The sequence below is a fragment of the Mustela nigripes genome, chromosome 9, assembly GCF_022355385.1.
Source record: "Mustela nigripes isolate SB6536 chromosome 9, MUSNIG.SB6536, whole genome shotgun sequence".
NCBI lineage: Eukaryota > Metazoa > Chordata > Mammalia > Carnivora > Mustelidae > Mustela > Mustela nigripes.
This window is the reverse complement of record NC_081565.1, coordinates 61,431,723-61,456,388: the sequence shown is the minus strand read 5'-3', so window position 1 is coordinate 61,456,388 and position 24,666 is coordinate 61,431,723. Positions and strand designations below refer to the sequence as shown.

The following is a 24,666-nucleotide window of genomic DNA, read 5'->3' as shown; positions in this document are numbered from 1 at the left end:
GAGTTAAACAAATGAGCAGACATCTGTACACCAAGGTAATGGACACTCCTGAGTCATCAAGAGTAGGGTAGGTTCTTGGCTATGCTTCTGAAATGCTTCCCATTTTACTCCAGAGCAAACCCCACAGCCGTGCACATTCTTCTCACTCTTCCATCCAATCTGACAAAAACAGCTTCCTCCTGTAAACAGGCCCAATTCCAGTAACTGTCTTTCTTATGAATGGCTTTGAAACTGACCAGGGGGAAAGGAGACAGAAAGAGAAAGGGAGTGTCCATTAAGAAACACTTGGGGAAAAAAAAAAAGAAAGAAAGAAACACTTGGAACAATGTGTCACTCTCCAAGTTCCTGCCTATAGTCAGTCACTGTGCATTATCGTGCATCCCCAGTCACAAAAGTCCTTCAGTAGTCCTTCAGGAATTCAAGCAATATGTTCTTTTCTTATGGAATAAATGCCCATTTCTGACCTTGTTTATTCCTCTGCTTCTGAGCATTGCATAATGCCCTGGTTCTAATGTACCAAGAACAGAGTTCAGTGACCTCGGCACCACTCTCTAAGAATCCGCAGGTGGATCTCCATACTGTTCCTCTTCACAGAATTCCGAATGAACGCTTTCTCCTTATGTAATTCTAAAAGAGACTTTCCAATAGCAACTCCCTTGTCACCAGCACCTAAAATAACAAGGGGGGCTTTGTACTGACCACTGCACCAAACAAATACTCCTAACAGGTATTAAATACTCCATGCACTATACGCCCAGGTCTTAATTTTCCATGTATGTGAATTTTGACCAGAATTGGAAAAAAATATTATTAGAATAGACAGGCAGGCTGTAATGGTCAATGTTCCTTCTATACTGAAACACACATGCATACACACATTGTTCCCCACACTTAAATCGTTATCCCTAACACATAACACTATGATTACTTTTTTGTCAATTGTATGAAAAAATGTACCCATGCTTTGTTTTTGTTTCTTGGCAATCTTAAAATCTTAGGTCAAAGTTTCCAAGGAGAGAAAATAAAGGATTCTGCCATTTACATTAAAAAAAGAATAAATACATATGCATATGCTACATAGTAACAGAATATCTTGGGAATGATTCTCAAGAAACTGATAGGAGGAGACTGAAGGAGTCTTGCTTTTTCCTACATATGTTTCTGTGTTTTTAAATTTTGGACAATATGCCTATGTTATTCAAAAATTTAAAAATTCAATTAAAATGTTATGTGCAGAACAAAATCCTCCTTGTTAAATATATGAGGGCAGACACCTTTCAGTCCCCACAGTGGCCAAAGGTCCACAGGGCATTTTCCGGGAAGTCCAGCAGCAACCAGCACAGAACAGCCACTCAACCAATGTCAGAGCCTCCCTCCCACTCCCTGCCCTTCGTGTACTTGGCAAGATACTCAGAAAAGGTCTCCAAGGAAATCATCAGGACTGAAAACCAACACAATCATATTTGAATTTGCCCAGAAAGGCTTTTTTCTGCCAGAGGCTGAAGGGGAAAGCTGGGGCCAGAATGTTAGGACAGAGACTGCCTTAGCATATTTTTCTTGCCAACCTGCAGATAGATCCTTGACTTCAAAGCTGCTTAGAAAACCATGGGGTGGGGTCAAGGGTCTCAATCAAGATAAACAGACCATGAATGACAGCCCTTGTCAGGCCATTTTCTGATTTTCTGAGTTGAACCTGGAATTCGGTACAAATTCCATCGTAATGTGCAGCCTTTCTGTATCATCACCTCATCATTTGTAGCACCCCACTCCTCCCCCATAACCGCCTGACTTAAACTCACTTACCGAATCCATGCTACTCCCTCTTATGTGTTAAATTTCCTCCCCCAACAAAGAACAGTTTCACAAACAAAGTCTGTGAATCAGAGAATTTCTCCATTCCAGAAAGGTAAACCAATCTGTAAGCTCTGTGTCATGTAGAATAAGGACACCGCAACTCTTCAAATTGAACATTCTTTGATACTCACAGAAGGGAACCTGTGACAAGACATGCTTGGGACAGGACCATGCAGGCCTGACTGGGGCTCTGATCCACCTGGCCCTAATCCAGCCAGATTCTTTCCCATCTTATTGCTCAGTTAATTAACATCCCACTGCACCCAGCCCTTCATTACCCCAGGGGTTAAAGCCCTCCAGCAGGCACCTCCAAAGCCAAAAGGAGCTGAGGCAGGTCCGACCTGTGTTTGTGATGATTCCTTGGCCCCTTGTCTCCATAGGAGTGAGCAGTCCCTACAGCCCTTCCCATTCACCCAAAATCAGGTTCGAGATCTTAATACTAACTGTAAGAAGACAAGAACATCCCACAGTGGGGATGTGGGGACAAGAGGCACCATTTCTGTCACTTTCTCCTTGGTCTTGGATCACACTGCTTTCTGTGGGATGCCTCCTCTACCACCTCTCTTCATCTAATATACGAACATTTTTAAAAGAAATTTACAGAGAAACTGCAATTCACATCTACCTGGTATACCTGTTTACCTATATAATCAGGCCAAATGGTGAGTTTGAAATGAGAATCAGGGTGAAGTCCTGGAGTATTTGTTTTTCCTCTTTGCTGCCCTGTGGGGACACTGTTATAGCCAGCAGAGCAAAAACAATTAGGGAAGGATATGTTCTAGGAGTCCAACTCAAACAATCTAACATGCTTGCAAGAAAGAGATGCTTTTTTATAGACCAAAGAAATAGGCAGAAGGAGAAAGTTATAGTCCAACCCAGAATCTTACCCACCAAATTATAATCTCTTTGTGAGCAGGGGCATAGCAGTTGCTAGGCACATAGCAGGTGCTCAGAAAATACAGATGAATTAAGGCATTGCAATGAAAACTTGCCTAAATTCCCAAATATAGCTAGCTCAAATATTCACCATAATCACCCATCACAAAATCTCATGATGACAAAGCAATACACAGACTGTTTTCACGTTTAGTTCAACTGCATGCCTAAAAGTATGGGCTTCAGAGAAACATTTATGGATGGAAAACTGCAGCTATTAAGTTCTGTGAAACAACACTGTGTATTAATTAATGCAATTAATTTCAGAATCTTAGAAACTGTATTTCCTCATTGTTTAATCAGTATGTTGATGATGTGGGCATTGCAAAAATACCTTTTTTTTTTTTTTTTTGTAAAAATACCAGGTTTCTTACTACTTGGATGCTCACAATAGCTATTCTGAACCTTAACCCACTTTTCTTTAACATCCAGTCTCATGTTTTCCGTCTCTCACTCAAATCCTCAGACAGGCAACCCTTCAACTCTTCTTACTTCAGAGTGTCCTCACATCCTCAGGTGGACTTTATTCCTTCTTCTATCTAAGAAAAGTCCAGAATATGCCAGTGGGGTCCACAACCCCTGACTGAAAATTTATCCTCCAGCCTCTTTAATTACTTCACTTCAGACAGCTCTGCCTCCTTTTACATGCTCTGCTTCCCAACATCCTGACTTCTGTTTTCCTCCTTATATTCCATCCCAGGACATCTCACTCCCCATGAATTTATTTAGAATACTCACTAAATCTGGAACCCCATCTCTCATCTCTATTTTAAGTTCTAGATGCATTAATTCCAACTATTGCTTCAACATTTCCAAATGCATGTTCCATGAATACCTAAAACAATTCTGCTCAAACATTCATGATCTCTCCTTCCTCCAGGACCCTCTGCTTCTCTGTTTCCTGTTGATGACATTACCATCACCTCCAGACACTCAGCCTAGAAACTAACAGCCCACCTGTTGCCCCTCTGGATCAACACCATGTTTATACTAAAACCATAATCCCCATAGGCTGCTCACAGCCAGATACTAAGAACATCAAGAGAACCATGCAGACCCATTCTTGCAAGACGTAGGTGACTTTGGCTCAACCAATCAAAACTTTCTTAGATCTGTGCTTGCAGCCTAAGATTTTCCTAGCCATTCCTCCCCTTCTATCTCTCTCCCTTTCCACCAGGGTCAGAACTTCAAAGCAGTGTAAAGACCCCCCGCCTTCTCCTGTTTCCACTTCCAATAAATTTCTTGCATATCTAATGTCATCCTGGTGAGTACATTTTGGTGGACCTGAACTAATGCACATTTCAAATATCATCTCTAAACTCTCCAACAATCTCTCAGCTCCTTCCATATCTTAGTTATTATAAATAATGCTACAATAAACATAGGGGTGCATATCTTTTTGAATTAGTGTTTTCATTTTCTTTGGTTAAATACCCAGTAGTGGAATTATTGGATCATACGGTATCTCTTTTTAAACTTCTTCTGGAACCTCCATACTGTTTTCCACAGTGGCTGTACCAATTTTACATTCCCACCGACAAGGTACAAGTGATCCTTTTTCTACATCTTTTTTTTTTTTTAAAGATTTTTATTTATTTATTTGACAGAGAGAGATCACAAGTAGGCAGAGAGGCAGGCAGAGAGAGAGAGGGAGAAGCAGGCTCCCTGCTGAGCAGAGAGCCCAATGCGGGGCTCGATCCCAGGACCCTGAGATCATGACCCGAGCCGAAGGCAGAGGCTTAACCCACTGAGCCACCCAGGCGCCCCCTTTTTCTACATCTCTGCCAACATTTGTTATTTCTTGTTTTTATTTTAGCCATTTTAATGGGTATAAAGTGATATTTCATTGTGGTTTTGGTTTGTGCTTCCCTGATGATTAGTGATGTTGATTATCTTTTCATGTGTCCATTAGCCATTTGCGTATCTTCTTTGGAAAAATATCTATTCATGTCCTCTGCCAATTTTCAAATCAGATTGTTTTTTTAGTGTTGAGTTGTGTAAGTTCTTTATATATTTTGGATATATTATGCTAAGTGAAAGTCAGACTGAGAAAGACAGACTCCATATGATTCCACTCATAGGTGGAATCTAAAAAACAAAACAAACGAAAAATAAAATCAGAACTATAAATATAGCAAATTTGATTGATCATTGCCAGAGGGGAGGAAGGGTGGGGAAATGGGCATGATGGGTGAAGGGGAGTGGGAAATACAGGCTTCCAGTTGTGGAATGAATAAGCCATGAGAATAAAAGGCACAGCACAAGGAAAACAGTCAATGATATAATAAGAGCATTCTATGGTGACAGATGGTAGCTACCCTTGTGGTCAGCACAGAAAAGGCATAAACTTGTCAAATCACCGTATTGTACATCTGAAACTAATGTAACATTGTGTTCCAACTGTATTCAAGCATAAAAATATTTTTAAGTGAAAGTTAATTCCCTTTCTTTTTAATTCAGGCCGGACTTAATGAGTCACTCTAATCAATAGAAAGTGGTGTTAAGTGATGCTAAAAGAATTCCACAGGAGGTCATAAAAAGGGTAGCTTCTGCCTGGCTTTCTTTCCCTCTCTTGAATCACTGGCTCTGGGGGAATCCAGCTGCAGCTGAAGGAGATCCAGGTGAGGAGGCTGTTGTGATTGAGCCACCTTGAAGTGGCTCCTCCAGGCCCAGATGAGCATCCACCAAGGTGACCACAATATTACAAAAGACTCTGAGCCAGAACCATCCCGCTTGGCTGGCTGCTCCTGGATTCCTGACCCACAGAAACGGTGAGGATTAGAAATGTTCACGGTTGTTTTAAGTCACAGAATTTTGCAGTTAATTTCTAATAGATAAAATAGCTTCCTCCCCGCCACAAGAAAAGTCAGTTTTTAAATTAATATTAAAGAAGTAATTTCATTTATATAAAATGTATTTGAGGGGCGCCTGGGTGGCTCAGTGGGTTAAAGCCTCTGCCTTCGGCTCAGGTCATGATCCCAGGGTCCTGGGATGGAGCCCCGCATTGGGCTCTCTGCTTTGTAGGGAGCCTGCTTCCTCCTCTGTCTCTGCCTGCATCTCTGCCTACTTGTGATCTCTGTCTGTCAAATAAATAAATAAAATCTAAAAATAAATAAATAAATAAAATGTAATTGATGATACTGGATAAATTCCATGATCCTCTGGAATCAAGATGGAGAGGGAAAAAGTTGTTTTTACATTTTATGTTCTTTGTCCCCATCACATAACCTATTTTATTTGTTCACTATGTTTACATGTTTGTATCCTCTATATGTCAAAAAAGAAGGAAGTCTGAAACATTTTATTTATTATTTCATAAAGATTTATTTAAAATCTCAAAGATTTACTTACTTATTTAAAAGAGAGACAGAGAGAGAGAGACAGCAAGAGCAGAAAGAGAGGGAGAAAATATCTCAAGCAGACTCTACAACAAGCACAGAGCCCAATGTGGGGCTCAATCTTACAACCCTGAGATCATGACCTCAGCTAAAATAGTCAGACACTTAACTGAGACACCCCAAAACACTTTAATGCTAAAAATGATAACTTATAAAGACTGAGATACCAAGTTTGAATTCTAACTTTAAAAAGAAGGGAAAAAATGATTATTTTAGGGTGCCATCTTTTTTTTTTTTTTTAAGATTTTATTTATTTATTTGACACAGAGAGAGATCACAAGTAGGCAGAGGCAGGCAGAGAGGGGGAAGCAGGCTCCCCACTGAGTAGAGAGCCCGATGCAGGGGCTTGATTCCAGGACCCTGGGATCATGACCTGAGCCAAAGGCAGAAGCTTTAACCCACTGAGCCACCCAGGCACCCCAAGGGTGCATCTTTTAAGATTATTGTTTTCCTTTCTCCACTTCTATCGGGATATGCCTCCACCATTTAACTGAAATATCACTGTGGTATAGTAAAAAATATATTAAAAATATACTATATATATATATATATATATATATATATATATATATATATACACATGGTCTTTGGAATTTGAATAGTAGTGTTCTTTTGTCATTCATAAGAAGCCCTTTGAAGGGAGCACTCTTTCTCTTTCAAATAAATAATTTTTTTAAAGCCCTTCTGATCACACCTGGTCTTATGCTAATGAAGTGATTTAGAGTGGTGCCCTACATAGCCTCAGGATGGGCCTGGCTAGAAAGACCAAGAAAAACCTAATTAGAGGGTTGGAACTTTGTTGGCCTCACCCCACAGACCTCTGGGAAAGAGACAGATTGGGGATGGGAAAATACAGATTACGCTCTATAAAAACTCTTGAACAACAAGATTTGATGACCTTCTGGGATGGCTAATGCATCCACATGCCAGGAGGGTGGTGAACCCCAAGTCCCACAGGGAAAGAAGCTCCTGTGCTCAAAACCCTTATGGGCCTCACCCTATGTACCTCTTCATCTGGTGATTCACCTGTATCTTTTATAACATCCTTTAAAATAAACTGAGAAACATGGAAATGTTTCTGAGCTCTGTGAGCTGTGCTCTAGCAAATTAATCAGACTCATGGAGGGGGTTGTGGAAACCTCCAAAATATAGCTTATCGGTCAGAAGTACAGGTGCACTTGGGATTGGCATCTAAAGAGGGGACAGTTTCATGGAACCAAGCCCTTACCCTGTAGGATCTGATGCTATCTCCAGGTAGACAGTGTCAGAATTGAGTTAAATTTGTAGAACACCTGGTTGAAGAATTGCTTTGTTGATTGAACTGAACATACACCAGAATCCCCAAATGACTGACAGTGTAAGTATTATAAGATTCCACCAATGATGAGATTCCAACAATACTAAAATACTTCCCTAATTGTGCTTGTCCTGTTGCATTTGTCTTTTCTTTTTCTGTGAAGATACAACCTTTATTTCTTTTCATTTTTTTCCTTATATACACACCAAAAAAAACCAGTCAATTAAAGATAATTGCTTTTGCTTCTAACTCTACGTTGTTTCAAAAACCCTATTTGTCTCCCAACTTCACATTTCTAAGCACTCAGCATTTTATCCATAGTTCTTATAGCACCTGGGACTTTTTAACTTTCTGACATAAGCTTCTTGAGGATGGTGATTATGTTTATTCACCTATTTTTCCTCACAGTGCTTTGCATATACTAGATGGTCAATGAACTTTTAGCAATTCAGGTAATAGACCAACTGTACAAGATATCACTCAGATTAGCAGCTGTCTGCCTAAAAAGAATTAATGACAAAAATCTAAGGACAAGACAGATTCTATTGTGAGACTGAATACACAAACAGACAACGGCTAGACCATATTATTACCATGTAATTTTCACCCACAACCTCCAGCAGCCTGCTCAAGAAACCAACACTTTTTCTAAAACACCAGAAGCCAGCCTGCTTAAGTTAGACTTGCAGTATGCCAAATTGCTATCTTCAGTGACAATCCAGCACAATAACTTATATAGTATTTGGACCAAAATTATTGGCTAGGACTGTCAATTAGACAGCTTGCTTAAGTTTGGTCTTGGCTTCCAATACAGGACCAATGATACAAAGCCAAATATGCATCCTTTTTTAAAAAAAGATTCTATTTATTTATTTGACAGACAGAGATCACAAGTAGGCAGAGAGGCAGGCGGGGCAGGGGGGTGAGAGGAGCAGGCTCCCTACTGAGCATAGAGCCCGATGTGGGATTCGATCCCAGGACCCTGAGATCATGACCTGAGCAGAAGGCAGAGGCTTAACCCACTGAGCCACCCAGGTGCCCCCAAATATGCATCCTTAACCAATCACACAGGATCCCCTGTTTCTACTTACCTCCCCCACATCTTCTGCATGCCAATAGCCCTTGACATGGGCATTTCTGAAGTCCTTCCTTTATTTCACTACAAGGCTTTCTCATTCCTCTGCCAAAACAAAAGTCTGACTCCCTTCATACAACAAGTTCAGAATAAGTAGTCTTAACTTTTCTCATTTGGTTGGTTTTCATTTATTTTCATATTAAGGAAAACATATAAGGAAAATCCAAAGGTATTATCCTAAAGACAAAATAATTCATATTAAGCCAGAAACCTGGTCAGGAATAAGCCAAGGGAGAGCCTTGTAACAAACTTAGAAGAATCTACATGCAAAACCCAATAATAGTTATCATTCAGCTGAAAGACACTTGACATCCACAGTCTGGGGAACAGCTGTTTTGTTTAGGTGTACTTGGGGTCAGTGCAGGAGAATGCCCAACACAACTCACGTGACACAGTCACCACCTGCAGCTACATTACACAACATCCCCTTTATTAACCATTTATTAAACATCACTCTAAACGGTGTGGCTTAGAACATTAAGTTCATCAGAAGTCTCATTGTGACAGCTCAGCTGCTTGGTTCTGGCTGCATAGTTTGAACATTAGAGGAGTTAGTTTCTCCTCTCTCTTTCTAGGCATTCTCATAATAAGCAATGTGCAATTTTCTGTAAACTTTAAACCCTGCAGCTTCTGTGAAGTTATGAGCTAATTCAATCTGGTTAACTTGAGATGACTTCACTGAAAATACTACACAGTAAGGCATACCATAGCTAAAAGTGACTGGGCTGGTTCATAAATTACTTCTAAATTTGGTAGTAATCACAAAATAAATATATAGTTATTGTAGAAAATCTAGGAAAAGGTAATAAAAAAGAAAGCTAAAATCATGCAACATGGCCCATCCAGGGAAATAAGTGCTCCCATTGGTAACTTTTTTCTCTTTCTTATTGTGTGTATGTGGGTGAGAGTGGATTCACTTGAATAGGATGACAACAGGGTTTTGAATCGAGTAGCTTTCCTTATTTCTTTGAAGCATGATTTGCTGAGAAGCCAACTTATAAGGTATTCTTTCAAAGCACTTAAATGTCCTAAGAGAGGGGAGCATCTTCATGATAGATGAATCATCTGTACCTCGTTGATTCGGTCATGTCGCATCCTGTACATAATGATCCCTCTACCTGTAGCAGCTTCCACCAGCCTTTCCCAGCAGAGCATCATTATTCATCCTTCAATACCCAACCCTAGTCCTGCACCTGTGACTCCTTCCCTCTCCCTGCTTGTGGCTGGCTGTTCCCACCTCTGTGCCCTCTGCATGCCACTGCATTTCCACCAGAGCAGTTGGTAAATGGCAGGGGGAATCTGGTATAACTGGATTTGTGCAGAACGGTAAACAATGAAGACAGTGGTTTATTTTTTTTTTTTTAAAGATTTTATTTATTTACTTGACAGAGAGCGATCACAAGTAGGCAGAGAGGCAGGCAGAGAGAGAGGAGGAAGCAGGCTCCCTGCTGAGCAGAGAGCCCGATGCGGGACTTGATCCCAGGACCCTGAGATCATGACCCGAGCCGAAAGAAGCGGCTTAACCCACTGAGCCACCCAGGCGCCCGAAGACAGTGGTTTAAACTAGTGGTTGGAGGGTGGACAGTGGAGCTAGGCTGCCTGGGTCAAATTCTGTCTCCACTGCAAGTCATGACATATCCTCTGTATGCCATGATATCTTTATCTTTAGAACAGAAAATGGTATTTACCTCAAAAGGTTGCACTAAGGACTAAATTAACACACGAAAAAGCACGCTTTTGGGGGTGGTGTGCCTGGGTGGCTCAGTGGGTTAAAGCCTCTGCCTTCGGCTCAGGTCATGGTCTCAGGGTCCTGGGATCGAGCCCCACATCAGGCTCTCTGCTCAGCAAGGAGCCTGCTTCCTCCTCTCTCTCTGCCTGCTTCTTTGCCTAGCTGTGATCTCTGTCTGTCAAATAAATAAAATCTTAAAAAAAAAAAAAAAAAAAAAAAGCACGCTTTAAAGTGCCCAGTACAGGGTAAGCACTACATAAATGTTTGAGATTATTGAATTATGTGTAAGAACTAACCCAAATATCTCCATGGTATGTACAGCTCTCAGTCTTTTTACTCAGCAATGAGGGCATTTAAGACTCATGTAACGAACTAGCTCTTATCAGTTTCCTGTTTATACAGTGAACAAATATTAGGTCCAGAATTCCTAACTATAACAGAACACAGGCATTCAACATTAAACCATTTGGATAATGCTCCTCTGCTATAGAAATACTACTACTCAAAGTTACACGGACCAATTTGTTCTCCCCATGTAGAGAACATTCATTAACCATGACACGTGCACACTTCGGTAAAACACTGATGCCTTTCTGACACATTCTATGCTTGCCCCAACCAGACCTCACTCTTCCAAGAAGCAAGCCTTGTTGGAGAGCCAGTCCACTTCAAGGCAAGGAAGTGGCAAGGCTGGTGGCAGGGAGACCTCCTGACTGTGCAATATTTTCTCTAAGTCACCTCAGAATAACCAGAGGGACCCAGCCCCAAAACTCACAGAAGCCACTGGGTTCAAAGTTTATAAGTAAGCTGCATATTACTTATCAGGAGCATGGTTCCACTGAGAAAGGAAAAATGGAATCCCCCGAAGCTCATATTATTCAGTTGGAAATGAGTAGATTAACTTTTTTTTTTAGGCAGACAATTTTGACAAGTTTCTTAGGCTCTAACGCTCTTAAAGAACATCTATTTTAGAGCAGACTGTAAAAGGGGCTGACCTAAACATTTTCTGACTTTGAAAGTCTCAGAAAGGCATTACCTAAGCCTTGCTTTAAAAATATACAAATTGGAAGGGCACCTGGGTGGCTCAGTGGGTGAAGCCTTTGCCTTCGGCTCAGGTCATGATGTCAGGATCCTGGAATGGAACGCTGCGTTGGGCTCTCTGCTCTCTGCTCTCTGCTCAGCAGGGAGCCTGCTTCCCCCTCTCCCTCTCTGCCTGCCTCTCTGCCTAGTTGTGATCTCTTTCTGTCAAATAAATGAATTTTTAAAAATCTTAAATATATATACAGTTTGAGGGGTGCATGGGTGGCTCAGTGGGTTAAGCATCTGGCTTTTAATTTCAGTTCAGGTCAGGATCTCAGCATTGTGGGACCAAGCCCCAAGTTGGGCTCCCCACTCAGTTTACTTGAGTTTCTCTCCCTCTGCCCCTCTCCCTGCTCACTCACTCTCTCTCAAAAATAAATAAATAAATAAATCTAATGTATATATATGTAAAACTCTTGAGGCATTTGGGTGGTATAGTGGTTAAGCAACCAACTCTTGGTTTCAGCTCAAGTTGTGATCTCGGAGACCTGATCTCAGGATGGTGACCTCAGGGTTGTCAGAGGAAGCCCTATTTCATGGAGTCTGCTTGAGTTTCTCTCTCTCTCTCTCTCTTCCTTTGCCCCTCCCTCCCTAAAATAAATAAACAAATCTTTAAAAAAAAAAAACATATATAACTTCACCTTTTAAACGTCCAGTAAATCAGTATTATCATTTCCTAAAATTGGAACAGATAAAGCTTCCAGCTATCCCTAGGTCTCAGTCAGTTCAACTGAACAAAATGTGCAGATTTTCTTTGAAAGGCAAGATCCCTATGGTCAGGACAAATGGTTCAGATTTGAAACCAACCAGGTAAGCAGTCCTCATCAAGCTTGAGTTATATTAGACCGCTGGAGCTGGACTGGCTTCATACCTCAAGTTGTTGGTTTTTTGCCCCTTTTTTTGGAGAGAGGAAGGGGCAGAGGGAGAGAGAATCTTAAGCAGAGTCCATACCCAGCTCAGGACCCTGACTCAGGGCTTGATCACAAAGGCCCTGAGATCACAACCTGAGTGGAAATCAAAGTCAGACACTTAACTCACTGAGCCATCCAGGCACCCCTCAAGTTGTCTATTTTTAAACAAAATAAAGTTTGGGCCACTTGAGTGGCTGAGTCAGTTAAGTGACTTCTCTTCATTTCCACTCAGGTCATGATCTCAGGGTTGCGGGATCCAACCCCCAGCTGGGTTCTGCACTCAGAGCAGAGTCTGCCTGTCCCTCTCCCTCTGCTCCTCTCCTGGATTGCACACAATGCCCCCTCTCCCTCTTAAATAAACAAACAAATAAATAAAATCTTTAAAAAAAATGAAGTCTGCCATCTATATATCCTTTCTGTCCTAAAACCCAAAACAAAACAAAGTACCCTCTCTTCACCTTACTCCAACAAAAGTATAAGAGACAGCATCTCTATGATTCACAACCAGATATCCCCCAAGAGAATTCTTTCCTGTTCAGAGAGAGGGAGAGTGCTCTTCAGCTCTGCCTGACTAATCCTTTGACATATGAACTTATGCCTAAGTCCATGAAAAGTCAAGTGCATACATTAAAATAATGGGTGACTGGGTGGCTCAGTTGGTTAAGCGACTGTCTTCAGCTCAGGTCATGATCCTCAAGTCCCAGGATGAGTCTCCCATAGAACTCCCTGCTCTGCAGGGAGTCTGCTTCTCCCTCTGGCCCTCCCCCACTTTCATGCTCTCTCTCGCTCTCGCTTTCACTCTCATGCTCTCAATCTCTCACTCTCAAATAGTAAATAAAATCTTTAAATAATACCTATGAAATCTAGTCTTTAGATTATTAGAAATTTAAACGTATAACAAAATTCTAATCCTATAAGTAAACTAAGCTTTTTAAACCAAGCACAAATATTATTTGCATGTTTCTTTACAAAAATCATTTTATCTTGAAGAGTATTGCTGCCTTACACTAAGCATAAATAATGAAACTAGACCTGAGATAAATAAACAATGTGAAACTGCAGTCCTATAAAGAAAATTGGGCTAGATGGATGGTTTACATCTCCTCCCGTTTTTGCCACTTCCATAGCTGTATGATATTGGCAATTCCTCTTTCCCTTTACAGTATCCTGATTTGCACAGAGGTGATGACACTTCTCAACCCAAAGGATATGAGAACAGTGGCGTGGGATGGTTGCCTGGGAAGTGGGGAGTCCTGCATACGCCTTTGGGCACTGCCTTCCCATGGGAAGTTTGCCGGTGCCTAGATAAAAACCTATAAAGGTGAGCCATGGACTCCAACCTAGGGTACAGAAGTGACTGCTCCAGGAACTAAATATTCCACCATCTTCTGCCCAACAAGGTACCCACCGCTGTTTTATTTTAATAAACATATTCCCAGTCCTGGGCAATCCTAACCTAGAGCTGTATTTTCAGAGACCACAGAAAACAAATAGGTCAGAGCAAGCGGAGTCTAAGGGAGTCCTCCCGGCAACTTACAAACAGGGTCTTCCATTTTCAAGGGTCTTTTCAAGCGGATGCTGGCGGGGACCGTCTTCTCAATCAGTTCATCAATGCTCTAAAATTAAAACATTAAGTCCATGAACACTAAAAGGAGAGGAAAGTGCTTCGGGAGTTTTTTTTATCTCTGTGTTTTGTTTTTTTTTTTTTTTCACCTCTGTGTTTTGCATCTACAAAGGCTTGTGGGAACCTCATTTAAATCGCCTAATTACGGTTTCTTTTTTTAAGAGAAAAGAACAACTGAGCAAACCAGAAATCACTTGGAGGAAAGCAAATGAATTTGGTTAGTGATTCGACCACTCCAGGTTTGATTTCAGCCAGCAACCGGAGATAATAGGATAAACCAGGCGGTCCTCCTTTTGCAAAGTTAGGGTTCATCAGGAGGGCGAGTTGGGTTGAAAAACGCAAGGTTCTGAGGCGCGATAAGCGGGTGGAGAAAGTAAATGGATGAGAGAAGGCTGGGGCACAGGAACCGAACTCGCGGGCTCGCTTCCATGCCAGGGCCCCAGAGTCGGGAGCCCGTCCCAAGCGGAGCAAAGCAGAGCTCCGGGCGGGGCCGAGAGGCTCCGCCGTCAGAAACCCGGCAGGATGGGAGGAGGCCCTAGAAGGCCGGGTGGGGTCCTTACCGCCAGCCCCAGGGCCTGTAGCATCTCCCTCTGGTCTTTGTCCCCAGGGCCGATGTGCCTCCGAGCGAAGTCGTCGTGTCTGGGCAGGAGGCGCTCGAGGAGGCGCGAGTCCCCAGCCCTGCTGCTATCCCCGCCGCAGCTGCTGCTGTCACGGCCCCGCGGCACCCAGCGCAGTCCCTTGCCTCCAGCCAGGCGGCGGCCGCCCCCGACTCCACAGCCTAAACGCAGCCCCCAGGCCCTGGCGCATGTCTGCATGGTCGCGGCCACAGTCCCCTGTCCCGGCCCGCGAGGGTCAGCCGCGCTTTCGGCCTCTTCTGGTCGCAGCCAGGTGGCTGCTGCCTTCTGCCTGGAGCCTCTTCTCGTGGGCCACCGGCTGAACAGACGGATGCGCGCTCGTGGGCAGTGAATGGACGCAGCGCTCAGCCTGAACACGCGCGCAAAGTTGTTGCTCCACGCGAGGCACCTGCTCCGCACACTTTAAGCGTTGCCCTGCAGGCGGGCGGTGGGATGGGGCCAGGAAAGGCTCTGCCAATGGGAGTGGACAGAGGGGCAGGGGCGGGGCACAAGCGGCCCCGCCCCCCTCCCCTACACCCCTCCCTGGCCCTCAGCAGTCTTGCTCCTGGCCCAGAGCCTGCCATCCTCAGGCATTCTTACTCCCTTTCTGGCTCACGCGAAGACCAGGGCGATCCATGCGCTTGGGGTTAAGGTCTGGGACCGCACTGGTGCGGGATCCGGCTGCACAGCTGCGGGCGAAGCGCTTGGGGAACTCAGCTGAGATGAAAGATGATTCTGACAGAGAAGGCAGGCTCAAATAATTAGTGTCCATTAATTAATTTTAGGATCTCGTTCCTGGTTATATTTCATGGAAACCCATATGGGCAGATGAAAGTTTTTTTTTTTTATAGTTATGATTGTCGGCAAGTTACTCAACCTCTGAGCTCCAGGTTTTTTTCAACTCACACAGCTGGATGGATTTAAAGAGATTATGCATTGAAAGAACTGTCCCAACAGTAGGCTGAATCATTTTCCTTTTTCTCTATCTCTCCCCATACATAATGTGGGGAGGGAGGGAATGCAAAAGATATCGAGGTATATATTTTGCACTATCGTCTTAGTTAGAAAATTGTGTACCTCTAAGTTCTCCAGCTATCTCTTGACATTTTTATCAAGAATGAACTCTGAAGGGGCACCTGGGTGGCTCAGTGGGTTAAAGCCTCTGCCTTCAGTTCAGGTCCTGATCCCAGCGTCCTGGGATCCAGCCTTGCATCAGGCTCTCTGCTCAGCTGGGAGCCTGCTTCCCCTCCGCCCCTCCTGCCTCTCTGCCTACTTACGATCTCTCTCTGTCAAATAGGTAGAGTCTTTTAAAAAAATAAAAGAAGAAGAAGAAAAGAAAAAAGAAAAAAAAATGAACTTTGAAGGGACACCTGGGTGATGCAGTTAGTTAAGAGGCTCCTCTTGCTTTCAGGCTAGGTCTGATCTCAGGATGAGATGGAGCCCCACCTCAGCTGGTGCTGAGCGCTGAGTCTGCTAAAGTTTCTCTCTCCCTCCCACTGCATCCCCCACCCCCAGCCTCATACTCTCTCTCTCCCAAATAGTTAAATAAATCTTTTTTAAAAAGTGAGCTTTCTGGCACCTGGCTGGCTCAGTCTGTACAGCATGTGACTCTTGATCTTAGGGTTGTGAGTTCTAGCCTGTGCTGGGTGTGGTGATTACTGAAAAATAAAATCTTAAAAAAAGAAACAAACAAACAAAGAACGAACTTTCAAAATTACAATTGTCCTAATATAAGGAAAATAAGACTGACCCAAAGTCATCAGAACATCACTTAGACTACAGATAAGTAGAACCTGTTCTTTTCTCCTCTAAGCTTCCTTCTTCAATCATCCTCTGTACATTCTGGGCTCCGTAGTTGACAGGCACATAGACTAGGCAAAGAGGAAAAAAGTATAAAACAAAACAGTAAGCAAAATGTGTGCATCTGGCAAGCAGGGGCAGTGGTGAGCTAGAAGGGCTAGGTTGAATGTCTTTGAGGTTTTTATTCATTTGAAATGGGAATTACAGCCTTCATAAAAGTTGGGAGATACCCTCAGTGTGGGATCCCATCCCTATTCCTGTCTAGTACACTCTGTGTATCACAGGGACTAGAAGGCAGAGAACTATAATTACCAGATTCCTTTGGTTCCAGGGTTCGGTACATTATTAATCTTCTATCAGCAAGATAGACTTGTGTGAGAACTAGAAAATGGGATAAAGCAGAAATCATTTTCTTATTTCTCTGACAGCAGACATGGAGTGCTTCCTTACCAGCCACCCACACTGGTACAGCAGGGTAGCTGTGTCCCTCAGTGGAAATGTCCTTTGGTTTTCCAACATAGGAGGCAGCAGAAATTTCTCATTGAACTTCAGGGGTTTACCTGAAGATAGTGGTGTTCTATCTACTCAGTTTTTTGCTCTTGCAATTCTTCCACACCTATTCCTGGTGTTTTAATCCTCCTCTGTTTGAAATACTCCATGTTTTCTAAATGAATCTTAAGAGAGCCTGTAACAGAGAAAAAAAGTAGCTTTAAGAAATTAAGCATCAGGGGCACCTGGGTGGCTCAGTTGGTTGGACGACTGCCTTCGGCTCGGGTCATGATCCTGGGGTCCCGGGATGGAGTCCCGCATCGGGCTCCCAGCTCCATGGGAAGTCTGCTTCTCCCTCTGACCTTCTTCTCGCTCATGTTCTCTCTCACTGTCTCTCTCTCAAATAAATAATAAATAAAATCTTTTTTTTAAATTTATTTGATAGAGAGAGATCACAAGTAGGCAGAGAGGCAGGCAGGGGGGGGGGGAGAAGCAGGCTCCCCGCTGAGCAGAGAGCCCGATGTGGGGCTCGATCCCAGGACCCTGAGACCATGACCTGAGCCAAAGGCAGAGGCTTAACCCACTGAACCACCCAGGCGCCCCAATAAATAAAATCTTAAAAAAAAAAAAAAGAAAGAAATTAAGCATCAAAGACAAGAATCTGCGATTAACTGTCTGACCTGGTTCTGTTTGAAGTACATGATAACACTGTCACTAGTGGAAAATGAGATAATGATAGTCTTGTCATGAAATGGAAACAGTTACTTAATTCCCCATTTCCAGGAATTAAGTAACTATTGAAGGGACGTCTTTGTTAGATGAACTAGTTGCTGATAGACCTTTGTGGTGTGAATGATATCTACAAGGACTATAGGGAGGGCCTCTGGCTTCCAGGTGCGCTAGAGAATTTACAGGATAAAATGATAATTCGAAGAACTAGAGAGCTCAACCACTCTAAAAACAATCTCTTAACTTCCTTAGATGCAGAGAGAAGGTATTTACAAATCACACCCAATCCAGAAGCCAAGAGGGACATTCTGACAACTAGAGGAAATGTAGGAAAAGTTATGTGGAAGGATCCCGTGGGATGGCCCTTGGGGGGTGCTTCACTGTTAGATAGCTCTCAGTTTCATTTCCTGTCATGATGTCAATCCTATTTCTTGCCCTACACCACTCTGCTTTGTTATATCAAAATTGTACGTCATTAAACTCTTTTGAGAAACAAACAAAAAAACATCACACCCAATGTTTGATCCAGGATCCATGGATTGCCCAGTTATCATACAAGTTGAATTCACAGCTTTATCAGGTCTCACATGTTAAAGTTTGGGATTAATTAAAAACTAAGTCTTAACTTGGAACAGGGACATTTGAGCAGTTTGGGTTGAATTTGATTATCGTGAATCTTCAACTTTCACTGAGTCCCTCTGACAGCTGAAGCTGCTCCTCATCCCCTCTTTGAAATGCTGACCATCCCTTGCTTGGTGATCCTATGATGGCTTCACTAAAGCATTAATCTTGCAAAGGTATGTTAATACTTCTTTACCTCTAGATCCACAAGACTCAGATCTCAGCATGCCCTGGGAAGATGAGTAAGATGCCTGACACTAGAGGAGAAGCCTACACAGGGAAACAATGGCAAGATATTGTTAATGTATGTCAGTACTGGAGGATTGGGTCAGTACTGAGTGGGAGTGTGTTCTAGACCAAGGAAAATAATATTGAAATTACTGATATGTTAGTAGCATCAGAGATTCTGGATTCAGTGTATCAGTCAGAAGTGGCTCTAAGAGTTTGCTGAGCTGGTTGACTGAAACCAGACTCAACAATGGCCTTCATTAGATTAGATTAATATACTAAAACTTTCTTGGCATAACAGAGAAGAAAGGAAGGCTTGATGAGATAGGAATGTTGGGATGGTTTCATCATGTGCAATATACTCTTCAACACTTTCATTATATCCCTCAGGAAGTCCCCGAGGACAATCACTTCATCTTAACCTTGAGAAATCCATTGCTAAGAGGAGCAGTAGTATTCTTAAAAAGGCTGTATTTTCTGTGTCTGTATATATGAGATGATGGTAGAAGATACCGCTGTTGAAATGCGCTCCTTGTTTTCAGTGGTAATGATAGAGTCCCAGAGTGGTAGGGCCAGTGGCAGCACTAGAAAACAGAAAAAAGCAGGCAAGTTTGCTGTAAAGGGCAGCAGAGTCAGAGTAGTAACTAGTCAGGCTTGATCCACAGGGATCTCAAGTAGTTTTCTTTAGCCAATTCATAGACCCAGAGCCTCCCAAATGAAGGAAATCTTTAAAAAGAACACCTGAGAAAAGATCTTATAACTCTGCTATACATAATACACTATAAATCCTCTTCCTAAACTCTCCTAAAGATACCTGTGGCCATTTACCAAGTGTGATGGTTAGGCCACAATGCCCAGATATGTAGAGTCAAACCTTATTCTGGTGTTCCTGTGAAAATGTTTTTGGTTGAAATTAACGTTTGAATCAGTGGATTCTGAGGAAAGCAGATTGACCTCCAAAAGTGGGTGAGCCTTATCCAATTAGCTGAAGGTCTGAATAGAACAAAAAAATGATGTCCCCTAAGCAAGGGGAGATTCTGCAACAGGGAGCATTTGGACTTGAACTGTAATATTGGCTCTTCTCTAATAATCTTTAGACATGAACTTTAGCATTAACTCTTCTCTATGTCTCCAGCCTGCTAGCATGCTAATGCAGATTTTGGACTTGGCAGCCCCAATTTATTTATTTATTTATTTATTTATCTTTCTTTTTTAAGATTTTATTTATTTATTTGTCAGAGAGAGAGAGAGCACACAAGCAGGGGGAATGGCAGTCGGAGAGAGAAGTAGGGTCCCTGATGAGCAGGGAGCCGGACATGGAACTTAATCCCAGGATCTCAGGACCACGACCTGAGCCAAAGGCAGCCACTTATCTGACTGAACTACCCTGGTGTCCCAACAAGAGCCATTTTCTTAAAACTTCTTTTGATATATCTATATACATATACTATTGATTTTGTTTTTCTGGAGAACACTGACTAATACTCCAAAGAAAGGAAAATACCCAAACTTTGGGCAGTTACTGGAACCTGGTTCCAAGATAATGCTAAATTCTGCAGATCCAAAACAAACTACTCTGGTCCATTAATTGTAGTGGGATGTTATGAAAGTTTGATTATAAATGGAGATTTAGAACTTCTGCCTTCAGTTCCAATATGTAAAGAGCATGAACGTCATCACTTCTGTCTTTACAACAAGAAAATGCTGGATAAACTAAAAATCAATGACTTTTGGACACCTCTGAAACTGACATTGCAAGACAAAATGCCACCTTGAAATCTGGTAGACAGGCTCATCCAAAGAGGCATAGCCAAGATTTGCTTTCCTAGAGCAGTAGCTGCTAGAGTAAGAAACTGGTAGGAGTATGTAATGATAATTATGATGGATCATTGGGTGCTGACTGTGGACTAACTTGAGAGGAAGAAACTCCTGGGGGCTACAGTTTTAGTGGGGCCCACACTTTCATGGACTTTACCTCTAGAAGCTCCACCACAGTTAGGGTAAAAATCCAAGAAATATCTACCCCTAGCACTGATAGGAAAAGGAAAAGAATAATCATTGTGAAATATGCCCAGAGCCATCTTCACAACAAAGAATTATTCTCCAAAGAAAAGGACTTCCAGAGTTTATCTAAGCTAGGGAAGGGAATTCCTCCCACTCCAGCCCCCTCCAGCCTTCTTATCTCACATAGTGAAGGAAAAAAATTCAACTAGGTTTAGTGCTTCGAGGGAATAGATTGGGAACCCTGCAGTCAAGGAAAGGAGTATGAGGTGGGGTGGGAGTGAGAGAGCTAAATCATGGAAGATACAGTTGGGGGTTTACAGCCCAAGACATAGGCCTATATTTAACTGGAACATTAGGAACCACTTCTCTACCACAACACACCACCACATAAATAGGACTCCAATGAAACAACTAAAATTGCTGTCAGACACAGGCTGTCTCTAAAGAAGAGTACTAGGGAATCCTACAAGCAACGGGGGAAAGATAAACAAGGACACTAGAGGAATTGGAAGCCTCTGTCCTGTTAGCTACAGCAAACGTTAAACACAATACAACCCTAGTCAAACTAGCATCAGTCCTCACACTAAAGCCCTATTTACCTCAGTTCTTATCACACAATATACATCATGTTCAGCTTTCAACAAAAAATTACAAGACATGAAAAACGTCAAGAAAAAGGCAGTTTGAAGAGACATAAATCATCAGAATCAAACTCACATATGATACAAATGTAGAAATCATCAGACAAGGAATTTAAAATAATTATGATTAACGTGTTTAAAACTCTAGTAGAAAAACTAGATGATTTGTAGGAACAGATGGCCAATGTAAGCAGAGAGATGGAAACTCCAAGAAATTATCAAAAGGAAATGATAGAAATCAAAACACTATAACAGACATGAAGAATGCCTTCTAAGTGATGATGAGTAGACTTGACCCAGCTGAGGAAAGAATTAGTGAATGCAAACTTAAGTTAATAGAACTCTCCCAAACTGAAATTCAGAAGAAAACAGAATGAAAAAGCAAAAACAAAAACAAAAACAAAAAACAGATCAGAACATCCAAGAACTATGGGAGAATTTCAAAAGGTGCATAACTAGAATACTAGGAGGAGGAAAAGGAGAAAGTAAAGGAAATTTTTGAAGTAATAATAAGAAAACTTTCAAAAATTAAAATAAACACAAAAGTCACAGGAAGATCAGAGAACACACTAAGCAAGAGAAATACAACAACACTTAGGCATATCATATTCAGACTGAAGAAAACCAAGGGAAAAAATGAAAAAAATCTTAAAGATTTTTATTGTTGGGGAACTTGTGTGGCTCAGTTGGTTAAGCGACCAACTCTTGGATTTGGCTCAGATCATGATCTCAGGGTCACGAGACTGAGTCTCACATTGGGCTCTGCAATCCAGGATGGAGTCTGCTTGGGATTCTCTGCCTCTCCCTCTGCCCCTCCGCCCACTTGCATGTGTGCTCTCTCTTTTGAAAGTAAATCAATCAATCAATCAATCTTTGGAAATAAAATATTTTATTTTAAAATAATCACTTCCCGGGACGCCTGGGTGGCTCAGTGGGTTAAACCGCTGCCTTCGGCTCAGGTCATGATCTCAGGGTCCTGGGATTGAGTCCCGCATCCGGCTCTCTGCTCAGCAGGGAGCCTGCTTCCTCCTCTCTCTCTCTCTGCCTGCCTCTTTGTCTACTTGTGATCTCTCTCTGTCAAATAAATAAATAAAATCTAAAAAAAAAAAAAAATAATAATCACTTCCCAATGTGGGGCTCAGAATTACAACCGCAAGATCAAGAGTCACATGCTCTACCCACTGAGTGAGCCAGGTGCCCCAAAAGACAAAATCTTTTTAAAAGCCAGAGAGAGAGGAAGGCAAGGTTGGGGGAGTAGGGGACCCATTTCAACTGGTCCCCAGAATTTAGCTGGATATATGCCAAATCATTTTGAACACACAAAATCAGCCTGAGATGTAAGAATATATATCTGGATCTCTACAAGCAGGAAAGCGACTGCTTTTTGCAAGATAGGACATGCAGAGTCGTGAATCTGTAGGGAGGTATCAGAAGATAAACAGAAGGGGGAAGGAGCATCCATATATTGGCTCCTGGACAGTGATATAACACTGGAGTACAAAATCAGAACCCTTAGAAATCTGCTTTAGTGAGAGACATCCCTTTCTGAAAGGGACTCTGGAATTGAAAAGATAGAATTCTAGATAGGGCATTGTGGTCTTGGGATCCGATGAGTCACAGGGTGAACAGGGATGCCTGAACCGGTACAGTGCCCTAGCAGTGGAACTGGCAAGCAGATTATGGTCAGTGAGCCCAGGAGGGTGCTATAAACCAGGAGTCTGGCATGCAGTAATCCCTCTTTTCCTGAGGAGCCTGAGAAAGACTGGAGCCTGCACCCACCACCAGGTAAAAGCTCGTAGGGTGGTAGTGGTAGTGGCTGAGAAAGGACATTAAGTCAGCACCCAGACATGAACTAGGACTGCAAGCCTGCAGCCACTCCTGGTTTTAGATTCACAAAGGGCAGTGGCACTCCCAGGCCCCTGGGACTACCTCTGAGGGAGTTGCAGCAGCATTCACTGCGGGAGGCTGCGGTTTTGGCTCATACAGAAGTGCAAACTGTTTGTCTTGAAGGGTTTATTAAAGAGGGCAGACAGTGATCTTTCTGTTCTGGCCCAGAGGTTTGGCTACAGCCATGTTTGTTCTGATCCTCTGGAGAGGCACAGAAAGCCTCCAGGGAACAAAAGCCACATAGAGGACCAAGTTTGTGCTGAGCCCATTCCACTGACAGGGGATGGGACATCTCCACCCAGGCAGGGATACCTGAGCAACAATGCAACAGGCCCCTCCTCAAGAAGACAGTCTGTGAGGTGGATGACAAGCCTATGGGTCCCACAGGACTATAAAATTCCAACAACAGGGGAAAAGAGTATATTGAGATCCAGGTGTTGCTTCACAACTCATTATTTTTCAGAAGAATTCTCCTTTTCTTTTTTTTCTCTTTTCTTATGCTTTCCCCCTTTTTTTTTCTTTTACCTTTTTCTCATTTCAACTAGTTGCTTATTATACTAACTAGTATTTCATGGTCACTTTTTTTTTTTTTTTTAAAGATTATTTATTTATTTATTTGTCAGAGAGATCAGAGAGAGAGAGAGCGAGAGCGAGCACCGGCAGACAGAGTGGAAGGCAGAGTCAGAGGGAGAAGCAGGCTCCCTGCAGAGCAAGGAGCCCGATGTGGGACTCGATCCCAGGACGCTGGGATCATGACCTGAGCCAAAGGCAGCTGCTTAACCAACTGAGCCACCCAGGCGTCCCTCATGGTCACTTTTTAACCTGTACTTTTTCACATTTTATTTATTTATAGATACACTCTATTCAACTATATATATATGTGTATATATATACATATATATTATATATTATTTATTATATATTATACATATATAATATATAATAATATATACTATTATACATTATAGTATATAATATTACATATTATACATTATACATATTTATTATATATATTTATAATATATATGTTTTACTTTCCTTTTAATTTTGGGATTTAGTGTCTTCAAACACACAGAACAAAATTCACCCAGGAACAAGTGCAACACCCTGCTTTGTCCACACTGCAAGATTATACTCCCTCTTCCCCCACCCTCTTTAAAAAAAAAATTATTCTTGTGTTTCATTTTGGCTTTGTTTTTTTCTTTTTTTTTATAATATTTTATTTATTTATTGGACAGAGAGAGAGAGATCACAAGTAGGCAGAGAGGCAGGCAGAGAGAGAGAGGAGGAAGCAGGCTCCCCGCTGAGCAGAGAGCCCGATGTGGGACTCGATCCCAGGACCCTGAGATCATGACCTGAGCGGAAGGCAGCGGCTTAACCCACTGAGCCACCCAGGCCCCCCTGGCTTTGTTTTCTGTGATGGCTTCCAATCATGCCAGATTTTGCTAGAGTGCATCTTGCTTGGGTCATGGTTGATATTTTGGACTCTGTTCATTCACCCAACCATCATTCTCTGGACAGAATGACAAGAAGGAGGAACTCACACAAAAAAGAAACAAGGCAGTATTCTCTGCTACAAAGCTACCTATAGAAGGTATATTTGAGCAAATCATAGCTGAGACCTTCCCTAATCTGGGGAAGGTATATTTGAGCAAATCATAGCTGAGACCTTCCCTAATCTGGGGAAGG

The 24,666-nt window shown here is 42.4% G+C and overlaps 1 protein-coding gene and 1 long non-coding RNA gene across 2 annotated transcripts in view; both read right to left on the bottom strand.

Annotated features, from left to right (window-relative positions):
* GLDC (glycine decarboxylase) overlaps nt 1–15,125 on the bottom strand; it is a 95,774-nt gene extending 80,649 nt beyond the window's left edge. Inside the window, exons 1-2 of the mRNA XM_059411680.1 lie at nt 14,525–15,125; nt 13,878–13,956 (exon numbers count right to left, since the gene is read on the bottom strand). Coding sequence (XP_059267663.1) covers nt 13,878–13,956; nt 14,525–14,779 — 334 coding nt within the window. The 5' untranslated portion in view covers nt 14,780–15,125. The remainder of the gene's footprint in view (nt 1–13,877; nt 13,957–14,524) is intronic.
* A 937-nt stretch (nt 15,126–16,062) lies between these two features.
* The window catches only part of LOC132024736 (uncharacterized), a 14,012-nt gene continuing 5,408 nt past the window's right edge, over nt 16,063–24,666 (bottom strand). Inside the window, exons 2-4 of the long non-coding RNA XR_009406294.1 lie at nt 16,939–17,063; nt 16,691–16,759; nt 16,063–16,449 (exon numbers count right to left, since the gene is read on the bottom strand). This is a non-coding gene — a long non-coding RNA (uncharacterized LOC132024736). The remainder of the gene's footprint in view (nt 16,450–16,690; nt 16,760–16,938; nt 17,064–24,666) is intronic.